Source organism: Indicator indicator, chromosome 5 (genome assembly GCF_027791375.1).
Source record: "Indicator indicator isolate 239-I01 chromosome 5, UM_Iind_1.1, whole genome shotgun sequence".
Lineage (NCBI taxonomy): Eukaryota > Metazoa > Chordata > Aves > Piciformes > Indicatoridae > Indicator > Indicator indicator.
In genome coordinates, this window is record NC_072014.1 from 21440545 (window position 1) to 21456787 (window position 16243).

The 16243-nt window shown below is 36.6% G+C and overlaps 1 protein-coding gene across 1 annotated transcript in view; it reads right to left on the reverse strand.

Moving 5' to 3' along the window:
* MYO3B (myosin IIIB) overlaps positions 1-16243 on the reverse strand; it is a 184536-nt gene that overhangs the window by 103329 nt on the left and 64964 nt on the right. The window contains exons 9-10 of the mRNA XM_054381223.1: positions 16052-16117; positions 3639-3794 (exon numbers count right to left, since the gene is read on the reverse strand). Coding sequence (XP_054237198.1) covers positions 3639-3794; positions 16052-16117 — 222 coding nt within the window. The remainder of the gene's footprint in view (positions 1-3638; positions 3795-16051; positions 16118-16243) is intronic.

The following is a 16243-nucleotide window of genomic DNA, read 5'->3' on the forward strand; positions in this document are numbered from 1 at the left end:
TATAAAAACAGAACAAATGTTTACTGTTAAGTGAGAATGAAAATATCTGTAATCTCTAATCTGTCATTGTCTAGAGTTCTCCCAGACTCTCTGGAATAGGGAATAAAAAAAAAATTACTGTAACTTTAGGTATTATGCATGATTCTCTTCATTAACTGGTTTACAGTAACCAAAGGCATAGTATGGCTTTATAGAACAAGTAAAAGACAAAATTCTTGCCTCAGACAAACAGCTGTCTATTTCTTGTAGGAATAATGTATTAAGTAATTAATATATTAATACAGTAATATTAATAGCCAAAGAGAGAAATATTGAGGGTAAGTGATATCATGGGTTACACAGTAATTCATAGAGAATGAGGAATAAAACATAAAACTTCTACTGTGTTTTTGCATTGTAATTCAGAGGATGCCTGAGTTTCTTGGTATTTTATTAAGATACAATTACTTGACTCTTGATGTTGAAGAACATCATGAAGAACATCACCCTGAAATACAGCAAGATTACTAAAAGTTTCACTTGTGTTACCTTCTTAGACAATACAAGAATTAGCCACACAGTTTTCATCAACACTGAGTTATTACTGTACCAAAAGCATTTTTATAATTCCTGACCAATGCTTGCATATTCTATCACCATGCCTTACTGTAACTTAGATTCCTTGTTTTTTTCCAGTTTTGCAATTTAATGCTACATGAAGTACAAGTCTTTAGGAATTAATTACATTTCTTATTCTTGCGTTGTTATTACACACAAGGACAGTATTTGAATAACCTGAAAGCATTTTTTAGTTCTTGTATAAGTACAGGCTTGGGGAATGTAAAAAACAACAACAACAAAATCAACAAAAAAGCCTGAGTGAGATTCTGTGACAGCATGCTCTCTGATTTTAAGAAATACTGCCTGCCTAGCAGCAGCTATGTAGCAATGGAAGTAAGACAGCTCCGGCTTCCAAGATGAACCACAAAACAGTACCCAGGTGTTAAAAATGCAATGATGTATTTGACTGTAGAATAGATGGCGTAAAAAATTCAGCATTGCTGGAATAAGTATATGTGAAACAACATTCTGATATATTAACCTCTTTTTTAAGAATTAATGAACTTTTATAAAAATAGAACTAGTAGACTATTTAACACTAAATATATTTCTTAAAATTAAATTTTATATTACTGCTTTATGGCAAAGCTGTTAATGAAAAGCATATTGCTGTTAATTAGCAGTTATGCTCTAGTATATGCTCTAGTATTGTTAGAAACCTGACAAAACATACACATAGTTAAGTGATAGCTTATAAAAGAGATACAGAGAAGAGATGAAGACAAGACCTAGAGCTCATCCTTATGCAGCCATGACACTGGACTTTGAAAGTTTTGCCTCATGAGAATGTAAGAAATAAGCAATGCAGGAGTAGAGTGCTGACACTGAAATTTCAGCTTCACTCAAGACCATGGCAAAACTCAAGGATTTCAATCTAAAACAGATGAACAAAGAATATTCTTCCTCATTACTGGTTTGGAAAGAGGACTCTTCTGGCTGGGTTTTCTGAAACTGAAACCACCTGTTTGCATAAGGATAAGAGATATCAGCATCTCAATGATGAAAATAATGTAGGGAAAAATAAAGCTGGTGGAAAAGTTTCAAAGAGCATCTTTTTCATTAAAACGCCCCAGGAACAATTGTTAATGTCATTTTTCGTTTCAAAAGTCAACTTTTGCTAGCATATTTTTTTTTCTTTTCATTATTTTCTAACCTAAAGGAAATCATAGAGTATAAAGCTCTCTGCTAAGCTGTCTCATGGCAAAGTGACTATATGCGCAGTTTTGTCCTCACTGAGCATGCACTTGCTGAAGAAGGTGAGGATTAGAAACAGAAGCTATTGGAGTGGTAGAGGAAGACAACACAAGAAGCTGACTCCAACAAGAGAACAAAGTTTTAAGGACGAATGGTATGAACAACGAATGGAAACTGATGGGAAACATGAGTCAGGCAACAGCCTGGCTCAGGGAACCTGGGACTAGTTGTCCAAGTAAATCTGGGGGCATCAGGGACAATAATAGAATTTAGACTGGTAGGGAGAATTAGATTAGGTCTAAACCTACTATAACAGAGTCCACTCCACCACTGCAATCTGCAGGTGCTACTGCACACAAGAAGGCAAATAATCACCCTTAGCAAGCAAAATACTTAGGCAGTGACAAGATGGACAAGAAGTTGTAAGTCCCTTAACTGAGTACTGACCAGACTACAATGCTTCCTACATTCCAGTCATGCATAAGCATAAGGTGCAGAAGCTTGTCTGTCACAGCAGACAGTTGATGTATGGAAAGGCTTGAGGCAAGAATGCCATCTTGGTCTTTATTCCTTCTCACTCCACATTATGAAGACAGATCCTAGAAAAATGTATTGGAATATCAGGAGGAATTCCTTTCAGAGCTCCTCTTTGCACAAGGGTTGTTTCACTCTGTCTTCTATTTGGACAACAGTTGGAAAAACTCACACCTTTCTGGTCAGTCAACCCACAGAGGTAGCCAATCTGATCTGTGAGGTGTTACATAAGCAAGGTCTGTTTAGGAGGCTAGATAAAGCAGAAACCTCTACTGTAGCACTGGCATATCTCCTCACCCACAGTAAGCAGTTCCGTAACAAAACAAACCAAACTAAAACCCCCAACAATAAAAGGAAACCACCAAAAGCCAAATCAACAAAAAAAAACCCAAACCCCAAAAGCCTACAGAATTCAAATTCACCTTGAAACTGTACTTAAAGCTATTTGCTTATTTTAACTCCTGTGTTTTTGTATGAGATTTTAGTGTTTAAGCATATAAGTATATACATTTATGACTTATGAATCATGACATTTAATTTTCTTCATTGGCATTAGTAGGGTTTTTTTTATAGTAATAGGCCAGAGCTTATCTTACTCTAGACAAATTTCATAACACAGAATGAGTGCTGAGCTTGGGAAGGTGTTTTCATTTGCATTTAATTCTCTTTCGAAGCAGGGAAATTCTGCCACCCTCTGGACAACGACTAAACTGAGACATATTTACAATCGGCCTCCAATGGAAAAAAATTCCACTGCTTCTGATACATATTCATTGCTTTTAAAGTATATTTTAGAATTAATTACTAGGCTGAATGAAAAAAATAGCATTTACTATGAAACTACAGACAAAACAATTACTTTAAGTAACAGCATCTAATCAAACAGCAAACTTTGAAGTGTTTTGTGCTTAACCTTTCCTAGTAGTCATTTCATTGTCCATAGTTGCATTCTTAAAGATTCGCTGACAGAATCTGATATAAATTTTCACAATGCTAATATGTATTTCCATAATTCAGAGTATTCTGGAATTATTAGCATCTCTGTGACCAAGCCACAATGAATACAGAGCTCAATGGGAGAAAGAAGGTGAAGGAGAAGGTTATATTGTGGCTGGTCAAATTGGCTTTAAAAAGTATCAATGAGAAAGCGTGTCTCTTGCATTCACAATTCATGCAGCACTTAACTGCTAATAATACTGCCAGTCGATGCATTAATATGATCATTTGAAACAGTAAATGTCTGGTCATTCAAAGTTTCAGCTTGTGCTTCCAGGATTAGTGGGGAAGGAAACATGCATGTTGTACAGTACCTTGTTTTGGCAATGGAACCTAGCTGCTGTTGTTCTTGGATGAGCTCAGCCAGCTGTTTCTGCAGAGACATATCTTTACCATGTACTTGTTTAATAAATGGATGCTCCAAAAGATGGGTGACTGAAGGACGCTTTTCAAAATCCTTGATAAGGCACCTGTGACAGAGAAATAGTGGTCTCAGGCAACGATGTTATTTCATTAGAGCATGATTTGTGTCAGCTTACTGTGTGGCTGGTATTGTACAGTAGTATCTTTATCCACAAATTTCAATTTTTCTGCATACAAAACCCCTCCTCCTCTACATTGGAATAAATTTGGCATAAAATATTTACCTATGTGAATTCACCCTACAAGTATGCTAGTATAAAGGCTACAATTTTGAGCTTATTTAATTTTTCTTTTTAACTGTAACTAGCTTATTATGAAAAAATGACATTGTAACTTGTAAATGCTCTACATTAATATACATTAAACATAAATTAAAGTGTACAGACAATCCTTCATCTACTTGAATCTTCCACCTCTTCTTCAATGAGAGTTTGAATAAGAACTATAGGAGAGTCAATTAAAAACTGCAAGCGAAAGCTGTGTTGCAACATTAGTGAAAAATTTTGATATAGAACTTTGTTTTGTTTTTAAAATGAATGTTTCAGGTAGATGTTCTATAGTGCATTGGTAAGCATTAGAGTAAGAATCATAGAAATTTTTGCAAACCTACACAATTCAGACTGGACAAGAAATTAATGAGTCAGAATTAAATGCTAGCCATGATACCAAGGCTCTGTCTGTGATAAGAACAGGTGATCTAGTGAGTAAAGAGATAGGTCCTGCTAAATCAGCATAAAATAGAGCATCATGTTAATTTATACAATCAAGATTCAAAATTGAAGAAGCCACCATTAAAGTGGCTTTATATCCAAATAAGAATAATCTAAGAGCATTACATTGCTTTGAAGTACCTTCCAAATCTTTATTCTGCTTATCTTGTTCAAATAATAATATTGACATTATTTGAGAAAGTGAGAAAGAAATGCTGCAGAGTTCAGTATCTCTCTCCCTTCTAGCACATACCATTTCAGCAAATTACAGCCCAAGGGAAGTTTATTTGATGAGATGCATTTGTATTATATACTTTACAGTAACATTTCGTATTTGCTTTTATTAAGGGATATACCTAAAGTACTAAGCAGAACAGAGTATCACAAATAAAAATTATCTTTTTAGCCAAAAGTTAAACAAAATTTTGTAATTTTTAGATTAACTTACATTTTACCAGTATCAGTAACAATTTGAAAATTTCAAATTACATCTATTAATTTCAAATACTACCAAACACATTAGAAAGTGATTAAAGTTTAGCCTCACCTCAAAAACTTTACTGAGGTCTAAAGTCTGGTCTCAAAATGATCTCGAAACACCTTTCAATATAACTTTAATACTTTAGGCTCTTGAAAACCATTTTCCCAACCTCTTCTTGCAGCCTCCTAATAGAAAGACTAAAGTAACAGAACATGCCTTATCTCCATCCCTCTGAGTGCACTGCTATAAATACTAGTCCTTCCCTGCCATGAAGAGATCCATCATTAGCCTTCAACAGGTTCTGACAAGCCTCCCTCCCAACACTTTCCCTTTTGTGATCCATGGCTTTTAAAAGTCAATACACCCACACAGACAATATTGTCCATGCCAATCCCAGTTAAATTTATATGTTTCCTGAGAGAAGGGACAAAAGCTTTTGAAAAGAAAGGTAACATTAATCAGAAAGGCAGAGTTGTAAGACCCAAACCGACAAAAAAGCTATGCAGTATACAAAGTCACATACTGGCAAGTATCTAAAGTGGAGAGTTCAGTCTGAAAAGCACTCATGGTATTTACCATTCTAACTATAATTGCAGATTTATAGTATCTATGCTATATTGTTAATATATACGTTTTCTTGATAAATTTGATTACATAAAGATTTTTCAGTAATATTACTGAATCTGGGTGACTCCATGTCACAGAATCATAGACTAGTTCGGGTTGGAAGGGACCTTTGAAGGTCATCTAGTCCAACCACCTTGCGGTGAGCAGGGACATCTTCAACTAGAGCAGGTTGCTCAGAGCCCTGTTCAGCTGACCTGTAATGTTTCTAGGGATGGGGCATCGATCACCCCTCTGAGCAACCTGTTCCAGCATAAAAATTTCTTCCCTATAACTAGTCTGAATCTACCTTCTTCTAGTTTAAAACCATTACTCCTTGTCCTATCACCACAGGCCCTAAAGCGATGGCAGTTGCTTTCCAGATAATGGGTTTAAATGGATTCTCTTCAAGAAATGACAGTTCCTGACAGAATATCTTGTGTTTACTAAATGCTTGAGGAACATACAAATCTTTTAGCTGGTGATACACTGTTATTAACATGAATTCTATTCTGAGTTCCAGAACAAATCACCTCCTCTGCGAACAAACTCCAGAAGATGCAAGAGACATTTTTCCATAGAGATGGCCCCTGAGTGAAACCTCCAAATGTCTAGGATATTGTATTCATTAAGGAAGCCAAACAACAAGAGACTGAAGGCAAAGAGAGTCTTACAGGAGAACAGAGATCTCCACTGAATTTGGTTTAATTCATCAAGTTAAATGGTAAGTTCCTAGCACATTAAGAACACAGCAGCAGAAAGAACAGACAGTCCATAGGGAATGAAGTGTTTATGACATATACATTCTCCTTTTGCACTGAAACAGCAGAAGTGTTGACACAGTCACTTCTGGAAATTACTCCTTATTAGGTTTCAAGTGCCAGTAACCAGACTGCAGCTTAGTCACAGCAGATAATGTAGGCTCAGTGCATACCCAGATTTTCAGTGCCAATTTAGCATATCACCAGGCCTGCTGCGACAGAGTGCAGGATGAAGAGCTGTCATGAGACACTGAAAAGATAGTCCTTACGTTTCTCCTCTTGGCACATATGTCTTTGTCCTACTTCCCCTCTATGAAGGCAAAACCTATTCATATACTGAGGTATATTTACGTGATCTAAATCTATATACAATTTCAACTGTGTTGCTACACTGAATGCATGCTACTGCTGTTCTGTCAACATTACCTGTAAAACAACAGATCTTGGGCCACCACCTATGTGCTAGTGAAAAATGATGCATTAGACTGCCAGTATCACCGCAAGTGTTCAGTAGGCATCATCTCCTACACTGGAAGCAGTACTGACACTAAACTTCAGAAAATAAATACTTAATATAGAATATAAATTTGTACCATGCCAAAGCATGCATGAAGGCAAATATTGTCACCCTGAAATAGGACTATAACGTGTGAAAAGGTTAGTCATATGGGTGCCCGAGTCCAAACTTCCAGCATTTAGTCAGGAGATGTATTCCATGTAAAGACAAGAAAAAAAGAAATCAGCAATACACAAAAATGCAGCAATATTAACATTTGAAAGAGGAAGAATGCAGTAAGAAAACAGCTTTTATAATGCCACTTATCAGAAAATATTCGTGTTCAATTCAGCCAACAAAAATCAGTGTGTGTGTTGTGCAAGTAAAAAGCAATATTCATATCAGTGAAGGATTTTCTTCTGAAGAAAGGAGAAAACTAACCTATCTTCAAGTGCTTATCTGAGCATTTGTTTAAGGTCTGTTGGGACAGTTAGCTTGGGCTAAGTATCAACCATGCCAGAAATACTTCTAAAACAACAAATATGCTGCACATACAAATGAAGCAAATTTGGAAATAATTTAAAAAAACCAAAACAAAACAACATTATTTTAATGGTGAGATTGTCTTGCACTGAGCAAATTGGCTGCAAGATGGGTGTCTTGGTTTGAATGAGAATAGAATGAATTCTGTTTGCTAATTTTACTTTTCAGCTCAGTCTCCTCCAAGTGACTTCACTTTCTGAAATTAACAGCATGTTTTGGCAGACAGTGTGTGCTTCTAGTAGTGATAACGCTCAATGTCTCTAGTTAGTACCAAGATCTGGTGTGCAGACCAGGGCCACTGCTAAATCCTGTGTGCTGCTTTGGGGTGCAGAGTAGAGGGCCACACCTATGGAGATGGTCTCCATAGTTCAGGGGACCCTAAACTAACCAATAAGGTGTTCCATTCCATGCATGTCATATACAGTATAAAGATGAGGGATCACAAGGTTTAAGCTCTCTTCTTCAGTGGCCACTGTTCAAGGAGGACTCTTCATTCTGCCTTCCTTAATCCAGTTCCAGAGTCTAGCTCCTGAACCTGGTTCTCATCTGCCACTGAGTCCAGCCGAGGATTTCTGCCACAACACCAGTGGTGATGGCAATGTAACTGCCACCAGGGTGGTCGGTGAGGTTTGATATCAGATTTGTATATATTTGCATAAATTTTGGTTTATTGCTATTATTTTCATTAAAGTAGTTTTAGTCTCCCTCTCGTATTTCTTTCCTCTTCCCCTTTGGAAAGGGAATGAGGTTAACAGACAGCATCCATTACTCATTCAGTGGTTGGCCCAGCCTTAAGCCTTCACAATAGTTTTCCTGTAAGGTATGGAAAAAGTATGATCATATTTGGTCTGCTACTGTTTTGATCTAAAATAATAGGAAGGCCGAATGAGAAGAGATTGAAAAGGAAATAAACATTATACACGTTTGCCTTGATGAAAGTCAACCCATTACCTAATTTGAAATTCTATCTTCCATCTTCCATCATGCTTTCTTAGCTGAAAATTAATTCTCAGAATTCATTAGTGTCACTACATTAAACATAGGTTGCAGTGATTTGCCTCAATCTCACAGCCAGGCTCGTAAGCACCATTTCCATTCTGCCACAATTACAGGCAAAGATGAAGCATTTATTAGCAGGGGATAAGAGCAGACTCCCATACACACAGACCTGTCTCAGACGGCCTCTAAAAATTCACTGTCTGCTTGCACTTGGATGATAACATTGTTGGAATTGCTGTGTCTCAACAATGTAATCTGCCATTTTCCAAGTAGTGAATCAGATGACTGAAAAGGAGAGAGATTTATCAGCACTCATGAGCTAATATTTACTAATCAGTAAATGGAAAGAAATAGATCTCATAAGAACTGCAATGGGGGCTGCTCTCAGTCTCCTGTGTGTTCAGAAATAGAAAACAATTACTAATGCCATTCACTGTTGCAGTCAAACCTAAGCAGAGCAGCAGCAGCTATTTTTTCAAAAAAAATTATCTTTCATCAGATCTATTATGACCTATTTGGCCACAAGTATTTTCCTTAAAAATAAAGAAACCAAGCAGCTCCAACCCTTATAGCTTAGTTACATTATGTTTATCTTCAGTATTTTGTTTTCTTCAATTATTACATCCTGTGAGTGCTCCATTTTCTGATGGCAGTGAAATGCTAAAGCTTAGAAATCAAACACTGGACCAGACATCTAGTCACTGTTTATCGTTTACTTGCACAGAAGATGCATAGGTTATTACTTAGAAGAAATTATGACTGTATATCAGGTTCTGTATTAGAGCTAGGGAACACACACCACAGCCTTTTGGCTGAGAGAGATATAATAATCTATTTTTTATATATATGCATATATGTAATAATCTTTGATCTATTCAACAAACGGTTAGATAAAGTCCTAACTGAAACTCCTCTGGTCCCTATCTCTCTGCTACTCCATGGTCCATCAGGGTGCTCTAACACCACAAATACTTCACTGCTTGCCTAGCAGCAAGGAATCATTCCTGGACTCTCCTATTGGGATAGAAGAGCTATCCAGGGTCTTAAACAAGACTTCAGGTCATGCTGAAGTGCTGAGATCATTCCCTTCCAATTCCAGAAGAACAGCTACCAGGTTGCCCCCAAAGGCAGAGATGGCTCAGCTAGGGATGAGAACAGAGATTTCCTGGAAGAAGAGGAGAAAGAGCAGGGTCATATTCTCTTGATCCTCTCCCTAAGTAGTAAGAAGGAGATCTCTAGGTTCTCAGACTTTTTTTTTTCCTTCTGTTTATTTTCCTAGCTACTTCCACCAGAAGGTTGTTTCACAGTGGAAGATGAATGAAATCTAGAGTATGACCCCAACTGGGAGAGAAATGGAAAGACAGACACTAACAAAGATCACCTAGGCCAGGTACATGAGGTCAGAAACTTTCTAGTCAATAAAAGGAAAAATAAAAATCTTTTGAAGTTGTTTTTAACTGGTTAAAATGCTCTGTTCCTATACATCACTGTGACCATTCCTCCTACTTCTGTACCACATGTATCTGAGGCAGAAATTGGTTAGCTGCATGCAGAAGAGAGGTAGGGAAGAAAAGACATTTCATGAATTACACTGTAATGATGATGCAGGAATGTGCCTGCTTCCCTGAAGCCTCCATGCTTTCCATTCCCAGGCCTACCCATCCCCCACTACTGCAAATCCTTCGTTTGCAAAAATGAACTAAAAAACTGTGACAGCTTTGCCAAGAGCATTTATATATTCAGTCCTAATTCAAGAAGACATTCAGGATACAAATAACCTTATCTTCAGAACTATATATAGTTGCCCCTTTGGAAAAAGCAAATGCTGAACACTAGGGTATGTATATAGGTTAAATAGGTTGCCTCTTTTGAACCAGCTTCCTGTGATAAATAACAAGGATTTTACTGTTTCTGCTGCTACAATCAGATATCAGGATGAAAAACTGAATTTATGACAAGTACTCCATCATCATGTGCATAATATAAATTCTGATAGTCAGAACACATTTATATCTTTATTGATCTGCCTTTTGGTAGCAAATGCTGTAAATTACTGATCTTCCCTAAAAATGAGAGAAATACTCTAACACTGAAATGCCACCAGCACCTGTTCTGAATAACGTTCCTTAATTTTTAACATCAAGCACCATAGTGGAAGTTAGAGCACACACTTGAAAGCTAACAAAGGTTCACTGACACTGACATTGTAAAATTAGGTGCAGTAAAATAGCATTCAAACTTACATGTTTCCCAGCCTCCCTTATGTTGAGTAGACACAACAATTTATTCTGGCTTATACACAGTTTAGAGAACAAACAATGGCAACTGTGGAGCAGCACCTTTTGCAGCTCTTAGAATGAGGCAGGCTTCACCTTTATAATTTTACCAGAGACAGCATAGAGCATAGAGAAGGCAGGACATAAGGAAAAGGAAAGCACAGTCTGATGGATCACTTCTTTTACATCTTACGTCATAGCTGGAAAGGCAGCTAAGGATGGGGACATTTTTCTCTCCTTTGGTGTTTAGTGTGTTCTTTTCTATCTTCCAGTAAATAAGGACACCCATAAAGCCAACTGTAGATCCACCATATCACAATCCCAGAACAGCTGGCAAAAGTTTCTTACTTATATACCATTAAGCCGTCTGCCTGATGCTCTCTGCTGTGAAATCCCAAATGCAGCAACACTGTGATGTCTTCATTTGAACTAATTCACAGACACCTGGGCAGATGAGATCAGGTTAGTTCTACCAGTTGGGAGTCTACAAGCAGTAACAGCACTCTTCCTATGAGTGTGTGCCAGACTGACCTGTACTCCATGGCTCACAAGAGGACAGCAGGCACATCTGTGTTTCCTGGAGCTTCCCTTAATCTAAAAATATGCTGCAATGCTTCATTCCTAGCTCTGCTGTTGATTATTGAGTGACTTTGAGCATGATGCCCTTTGTGTCAGTTTCTTCAGTTGTAAAAGAAGAAATTGAACGCTTAAAAATTACTTAAATAAAGTTCTACTGTTTCTTCACCAGTCCAATTAAAGCATACTATTGTCAGGCAGAAATGGTGGATTATTACGAGTTTTGTATTTTTTTGCAACACCAATTTTAACTGTTTTCCTATTCCTGTACTTCTGCCATTCACACCATCAAAAATACATTCCAAACAAATCTGGATTGTCTATAACACATCCTTTCTTTGACAACTAGAATAATTTAACTGGAATAAATCCACACCTAAAAACAAACTACTACAAAATCAGAACAGACATTTCACTCGACTCCTGTCATCTTCCTTCCCACCCTGCATCTTAGTGTTCCTGCCCATCACTCGTGCACTACTGTCCTTAGTCTTCTACCATGGTCAGCCTTTACTTTTACCAAATATTACCACAATTTAGTATTTCAGGTTCATCTGCAGACTGACTCAGAGCCTACATAAATTAATAAAATGTGAAAATGTATAGATTTGGTGGTAACCTTACTCATCGCAATCTGTATCTTTCTGACATTGGCAAACTTTTTTCTTCTTAGACACCAGGAAATTAATGAGTTATGTTAGACATGTATCATGTTCTCAGTGACAGAAACAGTAAAATATTCTTTGTGTAATATGAACAGAATTTCACTAAACAATTGCTTAGATTGTGAAAAAAATTGGTCTGCATTCAGAAAGTTCAACCTAAATGAAGCACTTAAAAGCCTTACAATCTAGATGATCTATTAACCGAACAACTCTGAATGTAGATTCAACAATATGAAATTCAGTTTGTGAACTGTTTAAATTGAGTTTAAAAAGTAGAGTTTATCAAGACTAAACTATTTGTATTTTATTTGCAATCTCATAGCTGAAATAAAAGTTATATTCTGATGTTAAATGTGAGCTTATATCTTGTAACTTCTCATTTTGACTTTAGTACTTCCTTAGTTTCTTTAATTCTTTAATTCCCTCCAGCTCAAAAATGACTAATTAATTCAAAGAACCATGACAGCTAATCATTGGTTAAATAAATTTAAAAGGAGAATGTCTGTCCCTGGAGATACCACTGCTCATTTTAATTAAAATTACCATTTTGTGATGTAATGTACATAAAGGTTATTGTATCCTTCTGCTCCAAGAACATACTAACTCTTCTTTCGACCCCTAGATATCAGTCAAGGTTTAAACTGTCAAGAAAAGTATTTGTGACATCTGAGATAATTTTAGTGAATAAGAGAGTTTAATTCATTTTAACATACTGCCTGTACTATTTTATGAACAAATTCTGAAGCATGGAATGTCTAAAATGGTGGTAGACACAAACTTTTATTTCAAGAGAGCAATGTCATCTTATCCTATAGTTATCAACCCCCCCCCCAACTCTGTAAAATTTCATGGGCAGTGAATTGAGTAAACTCTTCAAAACAGGTATTTTATTTCAACACAATATACTTTACCTATTTCTATTTTTAAGAGCTGTTCAGCTTATGTGGTTATTTACATGGCCTTATAGGAACAGTAAACCCTATTACCATGTAGATAAAATAAACTTAATTAATTCTCTATCATATTATGAGCAGAGCAGCCAAGTTCTTCATACGCACAGTAGTACAGACATAGGTCTACAGAGAATTTTACTGATGTTTTAGAAGTATATATGTGCTGCATGTATCTCAGCAGATACCAAATACAAAATCAGCCTGATGCCAGAGGTGACTTGGCTGAAATTGTGCCATGTCTGTGTTTTTTATAACAAAGTATCTAACTCAGATTATCTAAGATCATTGTAAAAATTCTTTTGAGGACAACATATTCCAGTCTTCATCTCAAGTCAAGGTCAATAATGGTGGGAACAGAAACATAAATTCACCAAGATAAGAACTTTGACCCTTTCTCCATTCAGATCTTTTAAATAACACATCTGACTCTAAAATGCTGCTGCAAAACCACATCACCCAGGGCAACAGATCATAGCTAAAAATACATTTCTGAAAAATATGTGATTACTATTTTAACAATTTCAACAGTTACCTACAAAAGTACATTGAAACTTCCAGCTCAGACATGTTGCAAATCACTAGAATAAGCAAGAGAACACTTTTAATAAAAATGCCTTGAGACAGTGTCATTTCAAGGGATGAGAATTTGGGGTGAAAAAAAGCTACAATGAGCAGGTTTGACAATCTTGGCATACATAAAATTACTGTGTAAACATAACTGAAGTCAAAAGTATGCTTAGGCAAAGCTGGTCTCTCAGTTTTTGTCAGTACACAAGTCTGGCCCACAACCCGAACCAGATAAGTTTGTTATGCAAATGATGCCAGCTATCAGGAAGGAGGCAGCTAATGAAATTATTCAAAAGCTAACCACTCATCACAAGAGTGGCAGAAACATCAGGCAAGGTCCTAACATATGGATAAAAGACAGTATGGAATTTATACAATCACTGCTTTTAATTTATCATAACTAAGCTGTCACAAGGTGGGCATCAACAAATGTGTATCTAGCACATATAAATAAGCCCATTATCCGTAAAGGCTAAAAGGTTTGCAATTTTATGATCTAACATTTCCTTTTCTTTTTTCCTAGAAAATTCACTAATGTAAATCCAAGCCTCCATAAAAATATCTTGTAATCTCTGCATCATAACAACTTTACTGACACATTGCCTATGCAATGTCACAGAGAATTCCATTTCAGTGTTCTGTTCAGGGTAGCTTCAATTATTACAACAATTGCATTTCTTTATGTTAAGACTGAATATGAGCATACTTCCTTACTCCATTGTGTGCATTACTGCAAATATGAAAAACAAGATGAGAATGTGCAGATGTGGCTGGTGAGAGGGAGTAATTAAGCAAAAGTAATTAAAATTGATGTGATTAAAAAATAAAAACTTGAAGATATCAAAAACCCAAGGGACAAGATTAAAAGCAAAAGTACATAAAGTACTAACATCTGACCTCTTTTATGAAGCTCATGTTCAACTAAAGGACAGATAAAATGTTAAGAAATGTTAAATGTAGTTTTTGTGCTGTTCTCATAGTGCAGCAGCAGGGACTTCTAAAAACAAAGATATCAAGAAAAAACACCTATATAACAATATTTCTGAGAAAGGAATGCAGTCTTACTTATCAGGTGCACCAACTCTCTAAAGCACAAGTGGAATATAACTCACCAGTGGTAAAGTCCCCCAGAATAGAGACTACAGCTTTCCAGTATCTTAAGGGGACCTACAAGAAAGCTGGTGAAGGACTTTTTGGTATGTTGGGTAGTGGTAGAACTAGACAGAATGAACAAAACTGGAAGTGGGTAGATTCAGTTTGGATATTAGGAAGAAGGTCTTCGCCATGAGGGTGGTAAGACACTGAAACAGGTTGCCCAGGGAGGTGATAGAAGCCCCATCCCTGGAAGTTTTTAAGGCCAGGCTGGATGGGGCTCTAAGCAACCTGATCCAGTGTGAGGTGCCCCTGCCCATGGCAGGGGGTTGGAACCGGATCATCTTTGAGTTCCCTTCCAACCCTGACAGTTCTGTGACTCTGTGATAATACAGTAAAAACAACGTTTCTCTATAAAAGAACGGAATTCATTCACCATCCATTAACTTTTGTAATTAAACATTGATTCCACCATAGATCACAATATACACTGCTGTGTAAACAAGGAAACGCCTTATGGAGAAATAGAACCGGAGTCAACCTGCTCTACAGGAATGCACCCTCTTCTACCTACACTGAGAGTGATTCTGAGTTACATTGCAGTAATGACAGTAATGCCCTTTCTCTCCAGGCTAGCCATTACAGACTACCTCACCTTCCTGCCTGATTACGGATCAGCATAGTAAATAAAATTTTTCATGGATTATTAATAAAATTTGCATTAGTCTTTCTACTTTTAACTTCTCATAAAATGGGAAGACACTACGACACAAGTGACTGAAAAAGGTAGTACAAAGGGTTATTGTACACCTCCAGAAGTAACTACATACATTAAGGAACGGAAGAGATTTAAAATGTAGATGTGCATACCTTCAAACCTATCTTGAAAAGCTAGTACGGGGAAGCAGTGTTCTAGGTATTTGGTTATTTGATCAGTGTAAACTTTGATTTGATAATATTATCCCCCATATAACACAGTTTAGGCTGTAGTATGTCACAATGAAATCCTGAAGAACTTTAAAAATCGCCCATTACAGCTGATGTAAGATTTTTTAGTATAATGCTAGCAACTACTAACCTGTGATTTCTTAGTGTCACTGTAAAAAGAAAAAAAGTAAAGCAAGAGCACATTTTAGTTCAGTGACAGCCACATTCAAAAAGTTGGTACCATCTAGGTAATGTTGGCTACAATGGGTTACAACACTCTTGGTGTAAGTGGTGCTCAATTACATATATTGGGTATTTAAGTTACTGAATATTAGTAAAGTTGAAAAAGGCAACTGTTTTCTTTCTTGTCTTTTAAATTCTTATTTTAAATTGACCAGCAGTCATTTACACTAAACCTGTTTTCTCCTTGACACAATATGTCACTGAAAAACCATCGAGGAAATCAGGTGTATTTATAAACCTGCCCCAGGCTCATAAGAGTCAAGAAACAAATCAACTGAAGAGTTTAGAGAAGATGTGAAGCAAATTACATGAGAAGATCAAAAAGTGCTTTCAAAAAGCAAAGGCAAAAACCTGCAAAACCCAAAACAGGCCTCACTGAATAAAATGGTTTTTATAAGAAAGTAAAACTCACTGTGAAATGAAATGGTTGAATCCTCTGCACCATTTTTCAGGATGTAGCAAAGTAGGAGGAGGATTTCTGAAAAAATACAAAGTTTGGCAGTTTAAAATTTTAATGCTCACTGAAATTATCTCACAGATAGTTAACAAAGACGCTACTAGTTCCACAAAGGAGAAAATCATCATCGAGAAAGCGATGCTTAAA